The sequence below is a fragment of the Podarcis vaucheri genome (assembly GCF_965113315.1).
Source record: "Podarcis vaucheri genome assembly, chromosome: 1".
NCBI lineage: Eukaryota > Metazoa > Chordata > Lepidosauria > Squamata > Lacertidae > Podarcis > Podarcis vaucheri.
The window spans coordinates 131,760,845-131,784,902 of NC_138759.1; the positions used below are offsets into that span (position 1 = coordinate 131,760,845).

The 24,058-nt window shown below is 44.7% G+C and overlaps 1 protein-coding gene across 1 annotated transcript in view; it reads left to right on the forward strand.

Moving 5' to 3' along the window:
- The window catches only part of PARD3B (par-3 family cell polarity regulator beta), a 608,076-nt gene extending 593,137 nt beyond the window's left edge, over positions 1–14,939 (forward strand). The window contains exon 23 of the mRNA XM_082225604.1: positions 9,098–14,939. Within this exon, the coding sequence (XP_082081730.1) occupies positions 9,098–9,461 (364 nt within the window). The 3' untranslated portion in view covers positions 9,462–14,939. The remainder of the gene's footprint in view (positions 1–9,097) is intronic.
- The last annotated feature ends 9,119 nt before the right edge of the window (positions 14,940–24,058 follow it).

Genomic DNA, 24,058 nt, shown 5'->3' on the forward strand with positions numbered 1-24,058 from the left:
ACAGAATGCAGTTTACTACAAAAAACACAATCTCAGTGACCTCTGATTTGAGAGGACAATTATGAGCCAGTCGTATTGCCATTTAGATAAATTGCTCTCGGTGCTGAGCACTTTGTGGACTTAAAAATATTCCGTAGTTGACAACATAATAATTTTAAGAAAAGGAAAATTGTTGGTTGTTCCCTGTTTTTTGCCCTCCACTGTCTGTCTTGTTTGTATAGTAATGTGCCGCCTCTGCCACACATACACACACCTCTGAGTGTACTATAATCTAACCTGTGCCCCCGTCTCACTGAGAATTGTTTGGCACAAAGTGAAACATAAGGTGCATTTTTCTGCTGCCCCGCTCACTTAAGTCCACAGGACAGATCACCGATGTAGGCAATGTACCAACATTATCTGCCTTGAAATGAACCCCCGTTCTCCCCCTGGAATTGCTTAGTGCAAACGTTTACTGTTTAAAGTGGAATAAGAGAGAGGCGAAGAATTCCAGGCCTTGGACTTTCAGGACCCTTGTCCTTCCCCAGAGATTTTTTACTTTAAAAACAGAATGTTACAGAAGACAGGCCCTCCCAGCACTGAATGAGAAACTCCAGACAAAGTGCTGAAGGACTCTGAAGCCACCCTCGGAGATACAGAAAGGACTCTGAAGCCACACTTTGTGGAGACCAGTAGAAAAAAGACAGTCACAGAACCGAAAACTTACACAAAACCAATGAAATACCGTGAAAATCCCTGAAACAATCAGTCTTTAACATCAGCAGTAACAGACCATAGGAGCGTTCCAGCCCTGTTCTTGAGTTTGTTTAAAATCTAAAACAGCTTATCTTGTATTCCTTTCTTTGAATTTGTGCTATGTAGGTTTTTTTAAACCTTTTTGCAAAGGCAATACTAGAGTTTTCACAGCCGAGTCCTCAACTCCTTATTACTACTGCTTGGCTTTCTTTAAATAGGGCTGTTTCTAAAACTTGCCATTTAAGTTTTCAAACCTTTTTTGTAAACTCAAGGGGAGCGTTTCAGCCCTTTTCTTGAGTTTGTTTTAAATCATTTAAGGTTTATGATTTCTCTATTTCCTTCTGAGGAAACTGAATAGTTCAGTGAAACGAGGTTTGTAGCCGGCATCCCGTTAAGGCTTTGTTCAATTCTAGGTTTTTCTAATTCTTTTCTTAAACTTTTTGATTTTTGTTATTTAGTTTAATTCTATAAGATAGAATTAAGATAGAGCAGCGGGGGTCGGCAGTTCAAATCCCCACAACGGGGTGAGCCCCCGTTCCTCGGTCCCTGCTCCTGCCAACCTAGCAGTTCGAAAGCACATCAAAGTGCAAGTAGATAAATAGGTACCACTCCGGCGGGAAGGTAAACAGCGTTTCCGTGCGCTTCTCTGGTTCGCCAGAAATGTCTTAGTCATGCTGGCCACATGACCCGGAAGCTGTACGCTGGCTCCCTCGGCCAGTAAAGCGAGATGAGCGCCGCAACCCCAGAGTCGGTCACGACTGGACCTAATGGTCAGGGGTCCCTTTACCTTTACTTTTATAAGATAATATTTCTAGTCGATTACTTCTTGTTTCAGGGATTTTCACAGTATTTCATTGGTTTTGTGTAACCACTTTGTTGAGACAGCTACTATCACTGCTTGCTCAGTGGCGTAGCGTGGGGGGTGCAGGGGGGGCGGCTGCACCGGGCGCAACATCTGGGGGTTAGGGGGCACAAATCCACGGGTTAGGGGGCGCAAATCCACGGGTTAGGGGGCGCAAATTACTTGCCTTGCCCCGGGTGCTGACAGCCCACGCTACGCCACTGTGCTTGCCCCACCAGGGCCAGCTACAAAATCCACATTTCAGCAGCAGACATGGGACATTATTTTATTTCTATTGCATACCAAAGGTGGAAAAAGCAGTCATATTGTCCAGTCACATTCTTTTCATTAAGATGAGGAAGCTTAAGTTTTATGTGCAAGAAAAGGAACGGCTCTTCCACACTGGCATACAAAATAATGGGAGGTGCTGTAGTGCAGTACAGTGGTACTTCAGGTTAAATACGCTTCAGGTTACATACGCTTCAGGTTACACACTCCGCTAACCCAGAAATAGTGCTGCAGGTTAAGAACGTTGCTTCAGGATAAGAACAGAAATTGGGCTCCAGCGGCGCGGCAGCAGCAGGAGGCCCCATTAGCTAAAGTGGTGCTTCAGGTTAAGAACAGTTTCAGGTTAAGAACAGACCTCCGGAATGAATTAAATACTTAACCTGAGGTACCACTGTACTCTAGGTCGTCCAGCTAACCTGGGGAGCCAGATCAGATGCAGTAGACTTGATAATACCATGGTTTATCAGACTGAGTACTAGTGTTGTAAGGGACGCAGGTGGCACTGTGGGTTAAACCACTGAGCCTCTTGGGCTTGCTGATCAGAAGGTTGGTGTTTCGGATCCCCATGACGGGGTGAGCTCCTGTTGCTCGGTCCCAGCTCCTGCCAACCTAGCAGTTCAAAAGCACACCAAAAATGCAAGTAGATAAATGGGTACCGCTCCAGCGGGAAGGTAAACGATGTTTCCGTGCACTGCTCTGGTTTCGCCAGAAGTGACTCAGTCATGCTGGCCACATGACCCAGAAAAACTGTCTGTGGACAAACGCCAGCTCCCTCAGCCAGTAAATCGAGATGAACGCCGCAAACCCAGAGTCGTCTGCAACTGGATGTAACTGTCAGGGGTCCTTTACCTTTTTACTAGTATGTTGCCAAATGGGTCAATCTGGTTTTGTAGTCTGATTAAACCAAAGGTTCCCATTTCAGATGTGAGAAACTATGGTCTAACAAACCTCCTAAGTATTGATTTAAGGCTTGGTAGAAAAAGGAGGAAGGACCATGAGAGCACAAAGCTCATTCTCGGTCTAATATCTGGAGTTATTGCTGCTAAATATATATTTTGGTGGGAGGATCCAGACAGGTTCAGTCAATGCTCATGTTGAACTTTTTACCAGATAAGTGTTTTTCTAAGGGATTAAAGGAAGAGGGGAAGTTAACTTTCTTATCTGGAGATGGTTGCTGCATCTAGAGTAGGGCTGCCATACATCACCAAAATTTTGAAGTCGGAATTGACATCCAGGGAGAATTTCCTTTAAAAAACTCAACAACTTCTGGGGTGTCCAGGTGTTTACTTTTTGAAATATGGCAGCCCTAAGGATGTTCTGGGTCAAGGACTAGAGCACCATCTTAGGTGTATTTACTGTGAGATCTTGCAGAGTTCACTAGGATTTGTTCCTTAGGATTGCAAGGCAAAACAGTAAGCAACTCCTCCCACCCCCAAACCAAAACAGTTTCTGCACTTTGAAGCAACATGTGCTTCTCATAGTGCGATGGAAATACTTTGCCCCCCATTTGATAAAAATTTTAAGCCCCTGTTGCCAGTGACCCCTTTGTGGTAGCTGAATGACCCCACAATATTATATCCACATCTGGAAGCACCCTTGAAGGCAGCCCCACGTGGAGCAGGGAGGCTGTGAATCATCTCAATTTTCTCTTCTTCCATGTGTCCCTTCCAGTCTGTAGCCATCTGCCCACAACATTCCCCTTCCAGAGAAACTAGTGGCCAGCCCCGGAGAGGCGGGTATTCATTCCATGCATTTATTTGATAAGAATTGAGCTGCTGCTGAAGTTTAGACTTTTGCCCACAAAAATGGGTGACACAGAGCACCAACCACTGCTGGGAAACCACCCGGGTGTGCCATTATTACTAAATCGGTTTTATGCGCCTTTTCTGTTTGACTGCTGGGCTCATAGGGCTTTGGGGCAAGTGGGTCTTTGTGGCCATTTCAGGAACAGGTCCAGGCATGGCTTCACCACAAACCATGGTATTGCATGTCATGTTGGTGCAGCTTCGACAGCGATAGGCCGGGGGGCTGTTTGAGGTTGCTAAAAAGGCAAACCCCTTGTCACCCAGGCCTGCCTTAATTTTGGTGTTATCAGGTCATGTTTGCTCCAGAACCTTGACTGTATGGCCTTGACAGTAAGAGCTTTTTCTGACAGTAGGAGCTGTTGGGCAGTGGAACAGAGGTGGTGGACTCTCCTTCCTTGGAGGTTTCTAAGCAGAGGTTGGATGGCCATCTGTCATGGATGCTTTAGCTGAGATTCCTGCTTTGCAGGGGGTTGAATTAGATGGCCCCTGGGGTCCCTTCCAACTGATACTATCATCCCTGGAGGGGTGATAGTGATACCATGTGCCTTGATTGGGCATGCAAAGAGGAAAATAGGGAAATCCAAGTTGCCTTTGCAGGTCTTTAGGGTGATGCCCACCATCAACAATGGTGATCACACACTTGGGTTGGTTTGTGTCACTGGGTTCCACTCATCTCGGTTCCACACATCGATGCTGAGCTGGATGAGAGCATTAGCAAGGCAGCTACGGCAATGGCTCACCTCTCCAAAACAGTAAAAGAGAATGAGATGCTAATGTCCACTACGAAGATGAAGGCCTACGAGGCTTGCATGTTGAGCGTGCTGCTTTTGGGAAGTGAGTTGTGGACAACTTACAACTCTCAGGAGAGACTCCTCAAAACTTTCCACATGCTCTGCATCGGGAAATGAGTATTACGTGGAAGAACAGTTTCAAACAGAGCTTGCTGTTGGTAGAGTAACAGGAGAAAGGGCTAACCAGAGAGCTTGTGCCTCCACACACACAAACAAATACGAAGCAGTCTCATCAGCAAGGCTGACCCAATACATTTTGGCACCTGAGGCAAACCATAGAATGGTGTCTCCTCACCAGGACCGAGAGCCTACTGTTGAGGCTGTATTTTTGGGGTGGCTGCCAAGGAGCAGCAGATGCAGTCTCCCAAGGCGTGTGCCACAGCTTCCCTGCTACTGCTGCCTCTGTGGATCCTGCCACCTGAGGCACTCACCCCGTATTGCCTCATAAGTGAGCCGGCCCTGCTTATCTTGAGCTTTGTTTCTTTGTCATTCCATGGGGTTATGAAAAATGTCAATGACTGGCGTGGCTGTAATCGTAATCATCCGAGCTCTCTATTTCGTCTTTGGTGAATGAGCTCCTTTGCAAAGTCTCTCTTACGGGCTTCCTTGAGAGACAATAGGAAGGATTCGTTTTGGCCCGAGAGCACATTTGCTTCACTGGCGAAGGAGCCAATCTCATTCCTCCTTGACAGTTTATGAATAAAACCACTGAGGTGTTAAATAATAGGATGATGTGCTTTCCCCTGATATTTTGAATGCCAGGCGGACCGTTCTCTGCGCCAACCAATTGATACTATTTTGAGACTTTGCCCTCCATAGGCACAGGGACACACATCCATTCTTATTTACAGCATCTCTGGCTCTGTCGGGTGACCAGACTCAGATCTGTCAAGTAAAAGCTGTCGCTTTAGTGATGACTAAACCTGAGCCAGGAGTTTGCAGGGGTGAGTGGGTGGGTGTTCAGCCTTATTTCTCATATTTCTCACTGTAGTCTGCTGCTGGAACTGCAAAAGAAAGAGCAGCAACAGTACATTGGCTTTGCCCGCTGTGCTTTGATACCAGCAGGCCTGTGAGGTGGAAGTAGATAGTACCGCAAGCTGAATTGCATCAAATCGCGAGTCTGCAGTGTTTTGTTTTCTGCCTTGCCTTCATGTGGTTTTTTTCCCCTCACCGGTAAAACTTGTGCTACTCAGATGTCAATGCCCAGTGCCTAATAATAATAATAATAATAATAATAATAATAATAATAATAAATTTTATTTCTATCCCGCCCTCCCCAGCCGAGGCCGGGCTCAGGGCGGCTAACAACAATAAAATAAAATAATACAACATTCTAAAATCATTTCATTAAAATTAATTCAACTCAAATTGAAGGCAACCATTAGGATAAAATTCTGTCAAGATTGCCGAGGGAGGGGGTCAGGCTGTGCCCTGACCAAAGGCCTGGTGGAACAGCTCTTGTCTTGCAGGCCCTGCGGAAAGATGTCAAGTCCTGCAGGGCCCTAGTCTCTTGTGGCAGAGCGTTCCACCAGATTGGAGCCACAGCTGAAAAATGAAGATGACAGGATCCGTCCAAGCACTATACCTGATGGGCAAAGGACTCAATTTCCCCACTGCAGTCTCTGCAGCATTTAGAGAAGCAAATCACTAGGAACAGGAGATGTATAATACTTGTGGTACCCAAGGCATGCCAGTTCACATATATGAGCTCTTAATTTTATGTCTTACTTCATAAACTGGAAGCACAACTGTCCTTTCTCAGTTAAGTGTAACCAAGTTAAAATGAGCTGGAGACGAATCAGCGAAATCAGCAACATTTCACACTTCTTTTCTTTCCGTTTACACCGGTACTCTCAAAACATTTTATCAGTATCTGTAAAATGGCCATGTGTGTCCACAGTAAATGTGTTCTTCTGGGTGCATATATATCCTGGTGGTGATTTGCTGTGGTTTCTTGGTTCCTGGGCTAGTAATTGGTGCTGCTCTCCTATTAGAAAACATAAGTGTTATCTGCAGGAATTGAAATTGGGGTGGGATTGAATTTCCAGAAGAGTGAAGCCTGAGGGGGTGAGACTCTTCACCACAAGGACTCAGGTTGTATGGCACAATGATGAAAAGAAAAAAGGCCTGGAAACGATGCCTTATGAGGAACGGCTAAGGGAGCTGGGCATGTTTAGCCTGGAGAAGAGGAGGTTCAGGGGTGATATGATAGCCATGTTCAAATATATAAAAGGATGTCACATAGAGGAGGGAGAAAGGTTGTTTTCTGCTGCTCCAGAGAAGCGGACACGGAGCAATGGATCCAAACTACAAGAAAGAAGATTCCACCTAAACATTAGGAAGAACTTCCTGACAGTAAGAGCTGTTCGACAGTGGAATTTGCTGCCAAGGAGAGTGGTGGAGTCTCCTACTTTGGAGGTCTTTAAGCAGAGGCTTGACAACCATATGTCAGGAGTGCTCTGATGGTGTTTCCTGCTTGGCAGGGGGTTGGACTCGATGGTCCTTGTGGTCTCTTCCAACTCTATGATTCTATGAAAAAACTTTCACCAATGGTCTGATCAAGCAGGACTCTTCTTAGATTCTTTCTAGGTGAAAACTTTTAAAATTTCCCACACCTCTTGAATCTGCTGGCTTTTCATTTCCTTTTGTGGATTTAGCTATTGTGTAAATATTTATTGCTCACTGTTACCAATATCACTTGATGCTAATATGATGTTAAAGGGATGTGGGTGGTGCAGAGCCTAGGGCTTACTGATCAGAAGGTCAGTGGTTCAAATCCCCGCAATGGGGTGAGCTCCCGTTGTTCAGTCCCAGCTCCTGCCAACCTAGCAGTTAAAAAGCACAAAGTGCAAGTAGATAAATAGGTACCGCTCCAGCGGGAAGATAAATGGCGTTTCCGTGTGCTGCTCTGGTTTGCCAGAAGCGGCTTAGTCATGCTGGCCACATGACCCGGAAGCTGTACGTCGGCTCCCTCGGCCAGTAAAGTGAGATGAGCGCCGCAACCCCAGAGTCGTCTGCGACTGGACCCAACGGTCAGAGGTCCCTTTGCCTTTAATATGATTTTAAACGGTCGTATGCTACACCTTGGGTTCCTCTGGGTTTTTCTGTTTCGTTTTTTGATGATCTTCCATGAATGCACAAGGAGCAAGGTTGGTCCAGGGATCTGTCGCTGTCTGAGCTCTGCTTCCCGGTTGTGTGTGTTATATCTTGTGCGGCATTTCAGAAGATACAAGTTCTTCCACAATTGGCCTGAACAACAATGACCAAAAATATCTCCCTGGCTAGAGTCTTGCCTCTCCTCCTTCCTAGTGGAGGCTGCCTCCAATCTGCTTGTAACTGGCACCCGTATATCAGAGTTTCCATGTGCCGAGATTGCTTAAGGTGGAAGATAAGCTTGGCTTGTTCCAAGGTTCCCCCACCTTTTTCTGGGAAGCTGGACCAGAGTTAGGGGGGAGAGGAGAAGGGCTGTGATTGCAGAGATTCAGCATTCGCTTTTGTTTTGTTTTAAATGACACATTAAAAAAATAGAAGCCAGATCACTGCAGGTCCAAAAAAGAAAGCATATATGTCTGGGGGGGGGATGGGATATTCAGCACTGCATTGCAGGGTGATGTCTGGTCTGCAAAAACCAACACACTCCAGAAAGCATGGTATCTATTTTTGCATCTGAAAAAATGTTGCCGTCAACAGTTCTCTTCAGAGCTAGTCAGCATTCTTTCTGTAACTGAAGAAATATTTTAGCCTTGAAGAGAACAATCTCTAATCACACAGAGGTTTTTTTGTGTGTGTATGTGTGGCTTCTGGGTTGACATCTACATAAAACAGTTATTTATTCCGTGTAACACTTATCCCGGCTTTACCCTTATTAGGGAGAATCCCCTCATTAATGTAAATCCTGGAATTAAGACAGAGAAAACTACAGAAATTACTCCATAATCAGGCCCCTTGGCATTACATGGTCACACATGTTGCTTTTCACATGCACCAGAGCTTGTCAAATCCTTATTGATGCAGACACGTTACAGATTTAGGCCCTCCTACTCACGCCCATGTGTGTTTGAGTGTGCTCTTTTCCACTGAAACGGTGTTGGCAGCTAGCCCACGAAATGCAGATACAATATCCTCATATCCGTACTGTTTTCTTCTGGGAGTTCCAGGCTTTCCAACTGCGGGTTTTTATGGACTGACATGTCTGAGACAAGAAAATTGGCGAAACAGCTTTGAGGTGTGAATATTGGTGTTCGTGAGCCTTGTGGGGGTTGCCAGGATGCAGACCCAACTCATCTGTTTATCCTCAGGCTAGATAAGACACAGTCCGGCGCACATCATTGAAAGGGCTCTTTGTTTTCCATTATTGCAAGAGGGTCGTGAGGAGCTCACATTGTGAGGCGGAGGATTCCAGTGGTGCCTTTTTCTAAAGGAGCTGCGATGTGCGCTGGACCTTTGCGCCAGCTTCCGGCGTGTGTTTTACCAATCTAGCAGCATGCATCTGCCAGGAAGTCTTTATTCTGTCTTGACTCACGTTGGCCAGTCGCTAGAGCTTGGTGGCTTTTCTTGTCCCAAACAAATGGGGAACTTCAAATGGAAGCGACGTGGGGCTTTCTATTTACAGCTCTCTTCTTTTCTTTCCCTCCCAGGCATGGACCCATAGAACCCATGGAGTATATAGCAGGACAACGGGTGATGTATAAAGACAGAGATCTTCCTTACTATCAAGCTGGCCACCCACCAGTACATCCCTCCAAAGGGAGCTATGCTCTCCCACAAGACGGCCCAAGGGCAACAGAGATATGGTATCCTCAGTGTGGTCTTCCACAGCAACCAGTAGGCCAGCACAAAGGACCCCTCCGCCAAGATGTGCCACCCTCCCCGCCTCAAGGCCACAGGGGACTGCCTTATCATGAAATGGGCAGACTCGCTCATCGCCGAGCCAGCCCGGATCAGTACCAATACAGACATCAAGATCCTAGGCAGAAGGACCCCATGACCGCGGCCGTATAGCCTAAAGCCGGACTACTGTCGATATCTCACCTTGCAGCCGTTACCACTGATCTTGCCTACCCCAGGGGAGAGATGTCATTTGAGCCTGTCCAGTTTGCACCCAGGACACGTTTGTGAACATAATTGCAAGCTTGCAAAAAGCGGTACAGTGACTTTTGGGTACCACCAGTGTATTGGAGTGTGTGTTTTAACGCTTCCTCAAACGTAGAAGGCGGCAGGCGAAGAGTAAGCAGAATTTCTTCTAAGCACGCCTTAAAAGTGCCACTCAGGGCTGTTTGCAACAAACTACACAAGCACATACTAGATGCCCACATTGCAGGGAACTATTTTGGACATTGTTTCAGAAAGAGTATTCCATGGGTGCCACTGTGTGTGCCGCCAGTATGGCAGACCCTTCTTTTCTATGGCCTCTGACTGGAGAATTATTTTAAGAGTGGAGATGGGCTCACAGTGTGACCTGACATTTCTCTCTGTTGTCCTAGGGAAATACTGTTTTGCTCTCATCCCGGTCATATTTTTTAATTGCCCCTTCAGATATTCAGTTTTTCTGTCCCCCTCTTCAGTTTTTGTCACATGGAGACCCTTTGGAGAATCTTATTTGCTCTCCCCAGTTGCCAACTCAGAGACGAAAGGGTTGTAGGGACGGTGGCAGCGGCTATGTAAGACAACTCGCCCCCAGCACCCAATTTTGCAGGAGTGGTAGCGGGAGTCTCCCCCTCCCATACAAACCGTTGCTGGCCAGACAGGCACAGCACCCGGTTATCCTTGCGTTGGCTTTTGACTTCAAAGTGTCTCCTGTGAAGGCTGTTCTTCTTCAGATCCCACCCCAAGAAGGAAGGTCAGGGGATACCAGGGCCCCTGTTGCCTGGCAGAAATTCTGCAGGCTGCAGCACCCAGGGCATGGTGAGGCTGTAGCAAAGGAGGCGCCTTCTGTTTTAAAATGATGGGTTATCAGATGGTCATTTTAAGAGAGAAGACAAAAACACATCAGAGGATCAGAGATACAGGATAAGAATAGTGTTTTAATGACTTCCAAACATGTTCCAACAGTGAAGGGAGGAAGCTCAGGTGGTCCCTGGCGTTCCTCTAGCTTGCATTTCTGAGGGAGGTGGTCCTGTTTGCAGGTTATTGACTGTGGGGGACGTGGAGGGTCTTTTTGGTTCTGTTTATTTTTACTTGCCACCCTGTCTAACAAAGCCTTTGAAACTTCGATGAGCTAGGAATTCGGAGCAGCTCCAGCATCATTTTTTAAACCCCCCCCCCTTTTTTAAAAAAATTATAATAAAAAAAATCATCCTTTCCTTTGGATGGCTTTCAAGGCTATTTATTCCATAGCCTTTTTCCTTTCAAGGAAAAGACCTTGGGGCCTGGCCACAGAAGGAGCCGTTGGTTTCCTTTTGGTATGCAGCAAATTAACAGGATTCATTACACAGGTCGTCTCATAATTATTATATATTGCACAGAGGGGTCATCTACCAGGCACAGCCATTTATCATTTACCCTTTCTGAAATGGCTTCATTATACCCGCTGGCCTCTAGAGACTTGGCGCTTAGTGAATCTGTCACACGCACAAATTTGTGTTGCTGCGTTTGAAAGGACGAGCTCCTCCAATGCCCATGAAAGGTTCTATGGTGTCGCATTGAACCCAGTGGCCTAACATTGTTGTCCCGAGTATTAATATTCATATAAGTAATTGATTTTTTGTTTGTTTGTTTAATACGAAAAGGAACAAAACCCAAACCTAACAGCCTCAGATTCAAAGTCCCTGAGTAGCAAATAGCAGGGTTTGGGATCCAAGGTTGTGTGTCTCATAGCCTTCTTTAGGTCATTTACTCTCCAGGCAGGACTAAGCAGGAAACAGTTTAGCGAGGACAGTTGTGTTTCTACCATTAATTCCAACAAGAAATCGTCACCAGGGAGTGACTTTTCCCTGTAATTATTCTCAGACTGCTTGTTCCTAAAATGGCAAATACATATTATAGCCTTGTAAAAGGCCAATATCTATTTCCACCAGATGAATTTCAAGTGGCTGTGAATAAGTAACCTGGGAGACTGATATTTTTGGGAAATGTATCTGTATAAAATACCCTTAAATTTTGTCCAGTCCACTTTTAAATGGGCGGCTAAGTCCCTCCTGATAAGTGCAGTCATGTCTTCCTTAACATTTGCAGCTTTAAGTAGAGTGTGAACGTCGAATTGTTTACTGCTTGCTAAGCCTAAGTTCCTGCTGAATATCTTGTTTCATATCTGAACCAAGGTAAGATACCACACAGAAGACAGGAAATAATGGCCTGTTGTGATCACTGGTGTATAGGGACTGGTCATCCAAACTAGATCAATCATGTTAAAATGTTACTTTCATTCTTCCGTCCTGGTTTGGTGGAGGGAGGACAAAGCTTTTCCTTGTTTCTCAAACTTGGGTCCCCAACCATGGTTGGACTACAGTTCCCATCATCCCTGACAGCAGGTCCTGCTAGCTAGGGATGATGGGAGCTGTAGTCCAACAACAGCTGGGCACCTAAGTTTGAGAAACACTGGGTGGAGTTCATTATGAAAAGAGAGATTGCTTTCTGCCTTCTGTGGTCCTGTAGTCTGTGCCAGCCATTTTGCTGGTATTTACAGCTTCACCTGCAACGGTGGAAGTTACCCCAAATCTGTGACGTTTTTAGGTCACTTGGAGTGCTTGGTGGCTCCCGAACAATATGATCCAGGTCATCTAACCCAGCCTGTGGGGGAATTCTCTGTGATGAAATTCTTCTGCTTTATCCCTTGCCTTGTGAACTCTTTTGAAGAACATGGAGGTGGACATTCGTCTCAGGTGTATGCAGGCAATCATTTAATTGAGATAAGCTTCAACTTTGGATCTGAAGCAAGACTGATATTGAGAAGGCCACTCTCAAACAACAACCCCTTTCCTTTCCTCTTTGGGGTGTAGTACAAGTGCTTCCCCCACAAAGATTTCTGTAAATAGACCATATGTAAGACAGACAAAGATAGGCAGATGTTCAAGGAGTGCAGAAAGGCCGCTAGGGGTAAGGTGAACATTTTAAAATGCACTTTGTACAAATAGAACCTACGATACGTTGGATCCTCCAATAGAAGAAGCTAATGTTGATGACAGTGGCTTTATCTCTAGCCTGATCACAATTAAGGGGAGCTTTGGAAGATAAGCTCCTGCCTTATAAATCACCTGCCTCCTAACCCCTTTCTGGTGCCATTTCCCTCCCATTCACAGAGATAACTGACAGCATTTCAGGAGCTAGGGATAAATCCAAATTGAATGGAAAGAGCCTGTCTGGATTATTTATGGCCTTTGAAGCTCGTGCTCAGTTGTTTTCCATGTAACATGAAACACCCTTCTAAAACTCCCATTGACTGCAGCGGGTAGGACAAGGCAGGTCAAGAGACGACCCTTCTCAGCTGTTAATCTTAGCCAATGGGGTATTCAACTATGCTTCTGATTTCAAAGCCATAGGAGACTTTTCCTCCTTTTGGTTAAAAAAATATAGATGCAGTACTATATAGATGCTTCGTGCTTTGCTGAAAGGAGCAAAAACTCCTGATCTGGTTTGGGGGGACAGGGGCAAAGGAAACTGAATGGCATCCCCATCAGTCTGAAATGCCCCCATGTTTCTAATGGGAAGGGAGAGCAGTTGGCTGATTTAAGTGACTCACAGAAGAGTGTGGGTGTGGGTGTGTGCACACACGCATGTATATGTATATATATCCTGCTTCTCTGGAATAACGCAAAACAAACTATCGGCACCATATTGCAGACAAATGTGTAGCACACACACATATCACAAGGTGCTGTAGCTGGTGGATCAAAATATGTATCACTTGCACACAAAACAATTCCACACGAGCCATTAAGAAAACAAGTTGCTCTTTTCTCGCATGCGCCCGTATGTTTGCGAATATTAATGGATCGGAGAGGGTTCTTTGCTATTCACAAAGGCCTCGTGTGCTAAATGTCTATGATAACGTGCCAATCCGACAGAAGCCATCGCAAGTGAATTTGGGCGGCTCTGATCTGCCCCTGTGGGATGCATTTTCACACGCAAGTTCGAAAATGGGCATCAGTGCGCTTGTTGATTAAGTTTGCCGTGTCGGCCCCACCCTATGAAGAAGACTAGTGCCTCCTACCGCAGTCCCAATTTCCCCTTGCTTTAGCGATGAAGCTCAGGCCAACAAATATGGATGGATGGCCAGATTCAGGCCCGTATCCTGACAAGAGGTAGGGAGAACGTGTCCAGTCATAAGGCACAAATATGAGCTGCACAAGCCATCTATACCTTCCCACCTTAACCCCCCAAAGGGCTAAGAAGGAGCACATTGCAGTTGCTAGCCAACTGTGTGATCTGCTTTCTTCAAAGGCTGGCTCGTCAAAGGACAGGGCTCCCTTGCCAAGAGGGGCAAAGGTTTCGCGCACGCCAGCAGGGAAATCGTAAGGACAGCACAAGGGATGGGGGCTGCATAACACTGGTTTCAGAGCAAGCAGTCAAAACGGCTAGATCCAGCTTTGTACATTTATTCCCCGAGTGCTGAGCTGGCTTAGGTATTGCATTTGGAACAGAAGCCTGGCTGAAAGCCCGCTGAACTTACTGGAAACATCAGTGTACTTTGGAGCAAATTCCTGTTGCATTTTTTAATTTAATTTTATTTTTGTGACGAAAACTAGATTTGACGCGTTAACTGTTGAGTGGCTGGATGCTCCGTCCAGACACCCAACAGTTTCCTGAACCAGCTGTTGACATTATTAGCTCCTGGGATGCAGGATCAACTCTGACTGCAGCAACTGAAAAGGGCGAGGAGTCAAAAAAACAAGGAGAGGTCCTGGGAAGTCAGAATTCCAAATTCTCTTCAAAACCCCAACATTCCAAGTGCTACCCTTAGCAAGATATAAAGCTTCACGTGCTGCCTAATCTTTGTATACTGTTGAAACGCTACCTCCTTCCTTTCTGCCTTTTTAAAAACACTAGGCGTTCCATGGTAGATGTGCTCTGGGGTGAACATATCCTCTCCCTTGTGGGAGCTAAGATGCATGGACAGCTTTCCCAGATCAGGCTCTCGTGTATAACTCTTTGCAAGAGCATTCTAGCCATCTGTGCACTTACTTGAGAGACATTTGCCTCTCAGTGCAGAAACCAGAACCTTTTTCTTATACATACGTATTTTTAAGCCTTCATTCACAAGACATCAATTTCAGATTATTTCTGGCGCAATCCCATGAATGGTAATGGGAATTGCTCGTTTGCACACTGCTGTCCTTTTCTATTCATTTTTGTTGTTGCGCATATGCGCCTATATTTGTGTGTGTGTGTGCTTTTTTTAAATTGTTTAAAAGTTTGGGAAATTTATTGGGGGGAATTAAGAGATCATCTGGTACCACTGTTTCACTTTTTTTTTGTTACATATCACAATATAAATGCTGAACAGTTTTATTTTGCATTAAAATAAAGGCTTTAAGAACAACTCCCAAGGGCTCTTTTTGTCTGATCTTTTGATCCCCATCAACTGTGGTCAGTTCTCAACAGAGACGCTCTTTGAGAAGAAACATAATGGGGGGGTTTCAGGCAGTTGCGACAATGGCTAGTTTCCTTCTTGTCATTGTTTTGCATACCACAAACCTCCAGGCTCCATTCATCCAGTGGCAGGATTAGCTCAAAACAGCTTCATTAAAGTGTGACCCCGAAATTCCAGATCTCCCCCCCCCAAATAAAAACCTGATGCCAAAGTTTAGTACCATTTGTGTGCCGCGAACCCTGAGTTTCTTGTCACCACCACTACCCCAAACCAAGTAACTGAGACAGCAAATCGTGGTCCCCAAATCCAACCTTGTCACACGTTAACGAAGCTGCTCAAAACTGCTTTTGTGAATGTCACAAATAGATACCAAGCAAATCTAAGCATACCTACTTGGAACTAGATTCACTGAAGCCAGTGGTGCCTTATTTATAGGGATTTTCTTGTCCCTGTTCCTGGTATATGTATAAACACCAACTTAGGAAGAAGAAGAGAAGAAGAAGAGTTTGGACTTGATATCCCGCTTTATCACTACCCGAAGGAGTCTCAAAGCGGCTAACATTCTCCTTTTCCCTTCCTCCCCCACAACAAACACTCTGTGGGGTGAGTGGGGCTGAGAGACTTCAGAGAAGTGTGACTGGCCCAAGGTCACCCAGCAGCTGCATGTGGAGGAGCGGGGAATCAAACCCGGTTCACCAGATTACAAGTTTATCGCTCTTAACCACTACACCACACTGGCTCTCCAATTGCTACCATTTAAATTAATTGCTACCATTTAAATAGACATACAGTACACCTCAGCATAGGGCAGAAGACTGACCTGATGAGCAACTTTCCCTGTTCCTCCTTATGGTTCTTCAGTCCAGGCTTGGACCACATGACTATCCTCTGTGGAGTTGCGCTCCATGTACTTCTGCATTAGAGGCACTGTATCTCTGAATACCAGCCTCCTAGGAACAAGAGCAAGAAATGGCTTAAGTAGGACAATGACTTAAGCACAGGACAACATTAACTGCTATGGCACCATTAGCCCAAATGTACAAATATGTTAAGGGACGCGGGTGGCGCTGTGGGTTAAACCACAGAGCCTAGAACTTGCCGATTAGAAGATCGGTGGTTCGAATCCCCGTGATGGGGTAAGCTCCCGTTGCGCAGTCCCTGGTCCTGCCAACCTAGCAGTTCAAAAGCACATCGAAGTGCAAGTAGATAAATAGGTACCACTCTGGTGGGAAGGTAAGCGGCGTTTCCGTGCGCTGCTCTGGTTCGCCAGAAGCGGCTTAGTCATGCTGGCCACATGACCCGGAAGCTGTACGCCGGCTCCCTCAGCCAATAAAGCGAGATGAGCACTGCAACCCCAGAGTCGGCCACGACTGGACCTAATGGACAGGGGTCCCTTTACCTTTACCTTTACCAATATGTTACTTGGGCTGACCCATAATATTGCAGGTTAGATGGAAAACAAAGCACCATATGCAATGCTTTTTTTCCCTGGGGGTATGCATACCCCTAAACATTTTGTGAATCTTAAATTTGGCCTCATTGAGGGGCAGTATTTCAATAAGAGTAGGAAAATGAGAGTACCCATAAACATTTTTTTAGGGGGGGGAGCACTGACCGTATGTAATAGTAAATGTTGCAGAACATATTCAAGTTGCTTCTGTTCTTTAAGGACAGCCAGATAAATTGGGGAAAGAGAGGTTTTTAAGTATTGGGAGGGTTTTTTTACAAAAGTGAAATCGCTGTCAATTTCAGGTATCAGAGTTGCAGAATAAGCAGCAAGCAATGTGCAATAAACTACTGTGAATTAAACTACAGAGCCTAGGACTTGCCAATCAGAAGGTCGGCGGTTCGAATCCCTGCAACGGGGTGAGCTCCCATTGTTCGGTCCCTGCTCCTGCCAACCTAGCAGTTCGAAAGCACGTCAAAGTGCAAGTAGATAAATAGGTACCGCTCCAGCGGGAAGGTAAACGGCGTTTCTGTGCGCTGCTCTGGTTTGCCAGAAGCAGCTTAGTCATGTTGGCCACATGACCCAGAAGCTGTACGCTGGCTCCCTTGGCCAATAAAGTGAGATGAGCACCGCAACCCCAGAGTCGGCCATGACTGGACCTAATGGTCAGGGGTCCCTTTACCTTTAATGTGCAATAGGGGTTCAGTGGATTGGGAGGGTAATCAGGCAAAGAGAAAAGGCATGACAGAAATTCACAAGAGCTTGTCACTGTTTTCAGTGTTCAGAAGATACATTTTCCTTCTGCATAAAATACCACGCATCGTTTCCAAACCGCCACTTCACTCTTCAGAAATATGGAATGGGCTTAATCATGTGACAGAGACATTGCATTCTAACATGAGTGGCTGCCAAGTTTAGCTCTCTTACCCTAAGCCTCTGTCACTTTTTACAGGAGTTTAGATGTGGTCTGGCATCGTCCAGCCTGGGACTGCTTTTTATCTGCCCAAATCCCTTATGTAGTCTCAGTTACATATAGATTACTTCCCTTCTGGTCTTGTAAGCTTCTGCTCTGTGGTTTGTAATCAGTAAAACCACCAAGCGAGGTTGTGGGTGTTTTAAAAGTAGATGCGTGGGGGGGGGAGGGACAGATTTCACACTAAAGAGACGCAGTCAAGACAGATGTCAAAGGAATATATAATACAGGTCCACATCTTTGAACAGTTAGAGCCACTATTTGAGATGTTGTGGTCTGGCGAAAGCACCTCAAAGAAACAGAAAAGGAAAACGGAATCCTCTGTAGCAGTCAGTAAAGAGATTATTCCAACACTAAATAAAGCCTTTCTTCCTTTATGATATTCAGCGAACAAACTGAAGGATGGCGAAACCTCAACCCTGGAACATGAGAAGGTCTTCAAATCTATCAAGGTTGTGACTGGATTCATTAAAACATATTCAGTGCTCAAGAAAATCCAGGACATATATATGCAGAGTTTGACATTTATACCCAAGGCACCGGCAACATTAAGTTGGTTTTAGCACATATTAAATGATAATCCGTGTAGACAGCAATTTTGAAGGGGATTTCTGTCAAGTGTGTTGCACTTTTAGCTAAATCTACATAGGTAGATAAAGCTCTAATGCTTTAATTCCCCTTCTCTCCCCCCCCACCCGCTAATGATATAAACAGATGAATCAAGAGAACAGGAAACAAAAGAAGTCTTTTAAGCACAAAGAACCTGGTGACTGTGCTTTTTTCTTTTTAAGCTGCTCTTAAATCTACTGTACTCCATGCTGCCGTTACACACAAACACAGAAGCTTGGATGCTGAGGTAAGTTAACAAGGACTTTGAGAGAAGAAAAGTTCCTGTCCCCTGCACAGGGGTCAAAGTGTCCCCTTGAACAATGTGCACGGCGGATGCTAAGGAGAGAGAATCCTTGAAAATTGCCTTCACTTCAGCAGCAAGCTAAGGGTTGTGTTAAGAATCCCAGCCCCCAAAAAATGACAGCAAATCAGTTCACCGTGTAATCGTTGCACGGTGGGCACTCGTGCCATTTTCACACATGGTGGTGCACAAAGTTTTGGCTGGGAAAATCTCTCTTGTGCAGCCAGAAACAGAAGGATTTAGTGACACATTCAGTCTGAAGGGGTATCACCCAGGACTTGCAAACTCAGTAAGAGATAGGCAACATATCTCCCTGGGCATTATACAGATAATGTGTTGCCAACTCACCTTAATTACATGGTGAAACTCAAAGCAAAAATTTGCGGAAAAATGGGATGGTTATAGAAGATATGTTCAAAAATATAATAATAGTTTTGACTCCGTGCTAGCATTCGAGTGATAAAGGAACTAAAAGGAGGTGGACAACAATTAAGGATCTATTATGTTTTCAGAATGTATTAGAAAAATTATATAGAAAGGTTTATTGGTTTGTGTACATTCAAATGTAAGATAAAATATATGCAAAGGGACTTGACAGGAAGTCAAAGATGAAGAAAAGATTTTGGATGATAAAAGGGGGAAAATATTTACTTTCATTATTATCATTTTGTGTGCGGGTGTGTGGGTGTCTGCACATATGTGTGTTGTATGTAATGCTTGGGAGGAAATAAGACAGTAAATAACAAATAACAAACTAAATATTGATGTATGTAATTTTCCCCCCTTAATTTTATTTAGTGGTAGTATGGCTGTATTGTTTTTGTAACATAAAATCATTCAATAATAATAATAATAATAATTATTATTATTATTATTATTATTATTATTATTATTATTATTATTATTACATGGTGAGGGAGCATAATATAAGCAGACCAGAAGGTGGACTAATGCTCTATCATACCAGAATGCAGGGACAATACAAGTGGGATTGAAATGAGGAGCTGGAGAGAAACAGAAGGTGACAGATGAGCCCAGATGACTCAGCCAACATACAACTTCTGAGAAGCTGGGTTGGTTTTCCCCCACTATGTCAATATACAGTGGTGCCCTGCAAGACGAATGCCTCGCAAGACGGAAAACTCGCTAGACGAAAGAGTTTTCCGTTTTGGAGGTGCTTCACAAAACGAATCTCCTATGGTCTTGCTTCGCAAGACGACAATGTCTTGCGAGTTCCTGCTGGTTTTTTTTCCTCCCCCCCCCCTTTTTCTAAGTCGCTAAGCCGCTTATCAGCTGATCCGATAAGCCGATAAGCTGCTAAAAGCCGCTAATCCGCTAATCTGTCAATGGGCTTGCTTCGCAAGACGAAAAAACCGCTAGACAAAGAGAATCACAGAACGGATTCTTTTCGTCTTGCGAGGCACCACTGTACTGGTCTTATGCCCTATGTTTTAAATATAACAAGATGCCATTGGTAGAAAGGTGAGCAACTTCTAGAATACTGTTCTGACTGAGCCCTAGGCCCATACTATAAGAAAAATCGAACATGCATGGGGCCTGGAAGAAGACAAGAGTGGGATCACCAACAAAAAAGTTTGTTCCAATAGCCAGAAAAGGAAATCAATGGAGTTTACCTATCCTGTTATATCCTGAGCACACTAGTTTGAATTATAGTCTGTAGACACAGAACTTTGTAAAAAGTTATTTGGCATGGCAGATCGAGTTGAATTGCGTGTCTCAGTGGCCGGAAGAGTTTCTACAATCTAGATTAATGTTGGTTTTTATTCGAAACAGTTCTCGAACATAGAAATACAAATTTCTTGAAAAAGTTGCAGCTACAGCTGGAGAGGCACAAACCTCTAGTGGCAATTATAAGGAGACCAGAAGCCTGAACAATTCCAACTTTGTTGTGCAGTTGCCGTAGGTGTTAGATTGCACTACTAAAATCAAAGAAGGAGCACTAGATTGGTGTGATTTTTTAGAAGGGATTCCACTATACACCTTCTGATCAAGCAGGTACAGACTACGGAGCACAGTTTGTCCAGTCATGAACAACCTAAAACTACGGGACCCACCTCAAAATAGCTCCTCATTTATCTCCTATGTCCTTAGGGAGAGAGCCGAGAGCTTTTAGCTGGAATTAGTTGAAACCGGGGGACACAGACTGGAGGGCTGCCCAGCTTGCTCTCTGGGGGGCCTTGAAGGAAGGAATGCTTGATGGCTCTCCACTCATGTCCTAATTAACTACTGTTCAGGGGTCTGCACCAGCCACAAAGTTCAGTGTTTTGGAAAATAGCGTGCCTTAGGTGCTCTGCAAGCTGCCTGATTCAGCTTGGGGTTCATTAGAGTTCAGAATGTCCCTCTTTACTCTTAAGAGATTTTAAAACGGCTGTAACTTCCCCACCCTGTTTTGATAGAAGCAGATGAAATTTGAAGGCATGAAATTTGCCTTCAAAGTAGGCAAAGCCTGCCAAATTACAAGCAAGTACAGTGGAACCTTGGTTCTCAAACTTTATCCGTTCTGGAAGTCCATTCCAAAACCAAGGCGTTCCAAAACCAAGGCACACTTTCCCATAAAAAGTAATGCAAAATGGATTAATCTGTTCAGACTTTTAAAAACATCCCCTAAAAACGTCAATTTAACATGAATTTTACTATCTAACGAGACCATTGATCCATAAAATGAAAGCGATAAACAATGTACTGCAGTCACACAACCAATCAATCAGTAGCTGAGCTCAGTTCCACACAGTCACAAAAACAAAACAAAAAAGAAGCAAAAACTCAATTTTTTTTTAGCAAAAACAGACAGATCTCAGCGTAACACTCAAAACAGAAGCATGGCACTCAAATCAGAAGCGTAACACATGAAGTGGAGCACATCTGGCTTCCAAAAAGAGTTTGCAAACTGGAACACTTACTTCTGAGTTTGCAGTGTTTGGGATCGAAGCTGTTTGAGTACCAAGGCGTTTGAGAACCAAGGTACCACTCTAGGCCCAGGGGCTTTTACACTCGACATCTTTACAGTGTGATTTTAAAGGGGGGGAACCCTTGTTTAATTTTATTATTAATAACTGGGTATATTTGGATAAAAGTCAATGGCAAGTTTGCCATTTGTAAGGGGGTGAATCCTGCCAAAGTAACGAAGGGTGGGGAGAATGAGAAAGGATCTGCTTCCCAGGTAAAACCATTCTGGTTAAAAGGGACCGTGGAGTTCTCCCTTTCACCACTCTAAATTGTCTGTTGTCCCTTCCTCCATCACCCCACCCAGTTATGGTAAGCTTAAAGTCACTGCTTTTGTTTGCAGCTGATGACTGTCTCCAGCATTTGCTGAAAATACCTGGATCACTGAGGATCACACAAACCGCTTCAGGAGTCCCCACTTCTACTCCCCCCTGGTACTGATCCTGCTTCACTTAAAACAAGCCAAAAAATCCCTCAGAGGCCTCTCACTTCACCTTGGGGCTTGGGATTCATTCAAATATCAAGGCAGATCATCACGCAAATGTTTCAGATAAGCTTCCAGTTCATTCTCAGCCAATGAAAACCAAATGCACATCATGCTTGTGGGATAAATATCAGCCTCATATAACCAGCATGCTTAGCACTAGTTAATGCATGAAAGAGTTAAGACCATAGAGTAAGCAGTTCTGCCAAATGTAACTAGGTCGCACAGCCCTCAGTTTGGGAGACATGTTTCTCTTCCACCATGTGAAGCTGACCAGAAAAGATGTCTGGGCTGATCACTCTAAGCCCAGACCATGTGGCTTTAGCAAGTCATATTTGTGTTTCTATACAAATAATTTAGAAACCTTTAGCAATTTTGAAATGTAGGTTTTGCTGCCTATGTTTTCTTACTGTTGTATGGAAAAGCACATGAATATGACTTTGAGAGTTTGTAAGTAAACCACAGATTTTGTGAGTTTGTAAGTAAACCACAGATTCAGGACAGATCCTGAAGCTGAGGCTCCAATACTTTGGCCACCTCATGAGAAGAGAAGACTCCCTGGAAAAGACCCTGATGTTGGGAAAGATCAGCACAAGGAGAAGGGGACAACAGAGGATGGGATGGTTGGATGGTGTTCTTGAAGCTACCAGCATGAGTTTGATCAAACTGCGGGAGGCAGTGGAGGACAGAAGTGCCTGGCGTGCTCTGGTCCAGGGGGTCACGAAGAGTCGGACATGACTAAACAACTAAACAACAACAAGTAAACCACTATTAACATCTGCCAAACATTGGTCTCTTTCGGTACCAAGGGAATTAAGGGAAAGATTAGGAAAGAAATTTAGAAGGGGATGTTTTAAAGATCTATATTTCCATGCTTTTACTTTGCTGCATGTTTTGCGATTTTAAATCTTTGTTGGGACTCTCACCAAAAAGTACTTGCCCCAAACCTGAATCTAAGTATCCAGGGAATTCTCCTTTTATTCTCATTAACCAAACACCCCAACCAACAGTGCTTCCATTCAAACTTCTCACTGCTTGGGGAACTGCAAAGCTGAGGAGAATTATTTCAGCTTCCTCTTTCTGCTTATCTTCAGTCTGAGCTTCCTGAACATAATTCTCAGGAGCCTGCTTGCATTCTTCTGTATCTTCCTTGTCTTCCTGGGCTCTCCACTCCACTGGCACCAATTTGTTAATTAAACCAAAGACCAGGATATCTTTACTACCGGACATTTGCCTTCCTCCTCTGTTATCAAATGCATACACTTCCCTAAGACACCTCTCTTCCTTCGCGCCCTCCCACCAGCTGTTCCTGTCTGACCCTCCTTCCCTTTTCCCTTTCCTCCATCTTGTGTCATTAATTAGACTGTAAGCCTGTAGGCAGGGCCTGTCGTATTCCTTGAAAAGTATGGTATATGCCTTTGCAGTTCAAACTCCTGGTGGAGATTGATGTCTGAAATAGGAAGGGAGACCAGGAAGGGTGGGGTGGAATCAGAAAAAGAAACATACAAAGTATTCAAGTATAACCATATATCAAGGGTAAGAATGTAGAGACTCTTGGATTTACTTCCCCCTTTAGTGGAATGGGACGCGGGTGGCGCTGTGGGTTAAACCACAGAGCCTAGGACTTGCCAATCAGAAGGTCAGCGGTTTGAATCCCCGTGAAGGGGTGAGCTCCCATTGCTCAGTCCCTGCTCCTGCCAACCTAGCAGTTCAAAAGCACATCAAAGTGCAAGTAGATAAATAGGTCGGGAAGGAAAATGGTGTTTCCCTGCACTGCTCTGGTTCGCCAGAAGCAGCTTAGTCATGCTGGCCACATGACCCGGAAGCTGTACGCCAGCTCCCTCAGCCAATAAAGTGAGATGAGTGCCGCAACCCCAGAGTCGGTCACAACTGGACCTAATGGTCAGGGGTCCCTTTACCTTTAGTGGAATGGGGTGTCCCACTAGCTGATCTAATCCAAAGGTTCAATTGTATGGCATATGCTTTTGCACATTTGAAATCCAGCAGAGAAGGAATTCAGGAATCTTACCTGCTGTAAAATAAAAAAGCTACACATTGAGAGAAGGGGAGCACCATAGTAAAAAGCAAAATGTATATACAATGAGCGAGGTACACAGAATGCTACTGGAAGAAGCAAAGAACACCATCGTTGAAGCAATGATTCTTCAACATCAACTTCGTTGGACTGGTCAAGTTGTGCAGGTGCCTATCATCTTCCAAAGCAACTACTCTATTCCGAACTTTAAAATGGAAAGTGTAATGCTGGTGGTCAGCAAAAGAGGTTTAAAGACT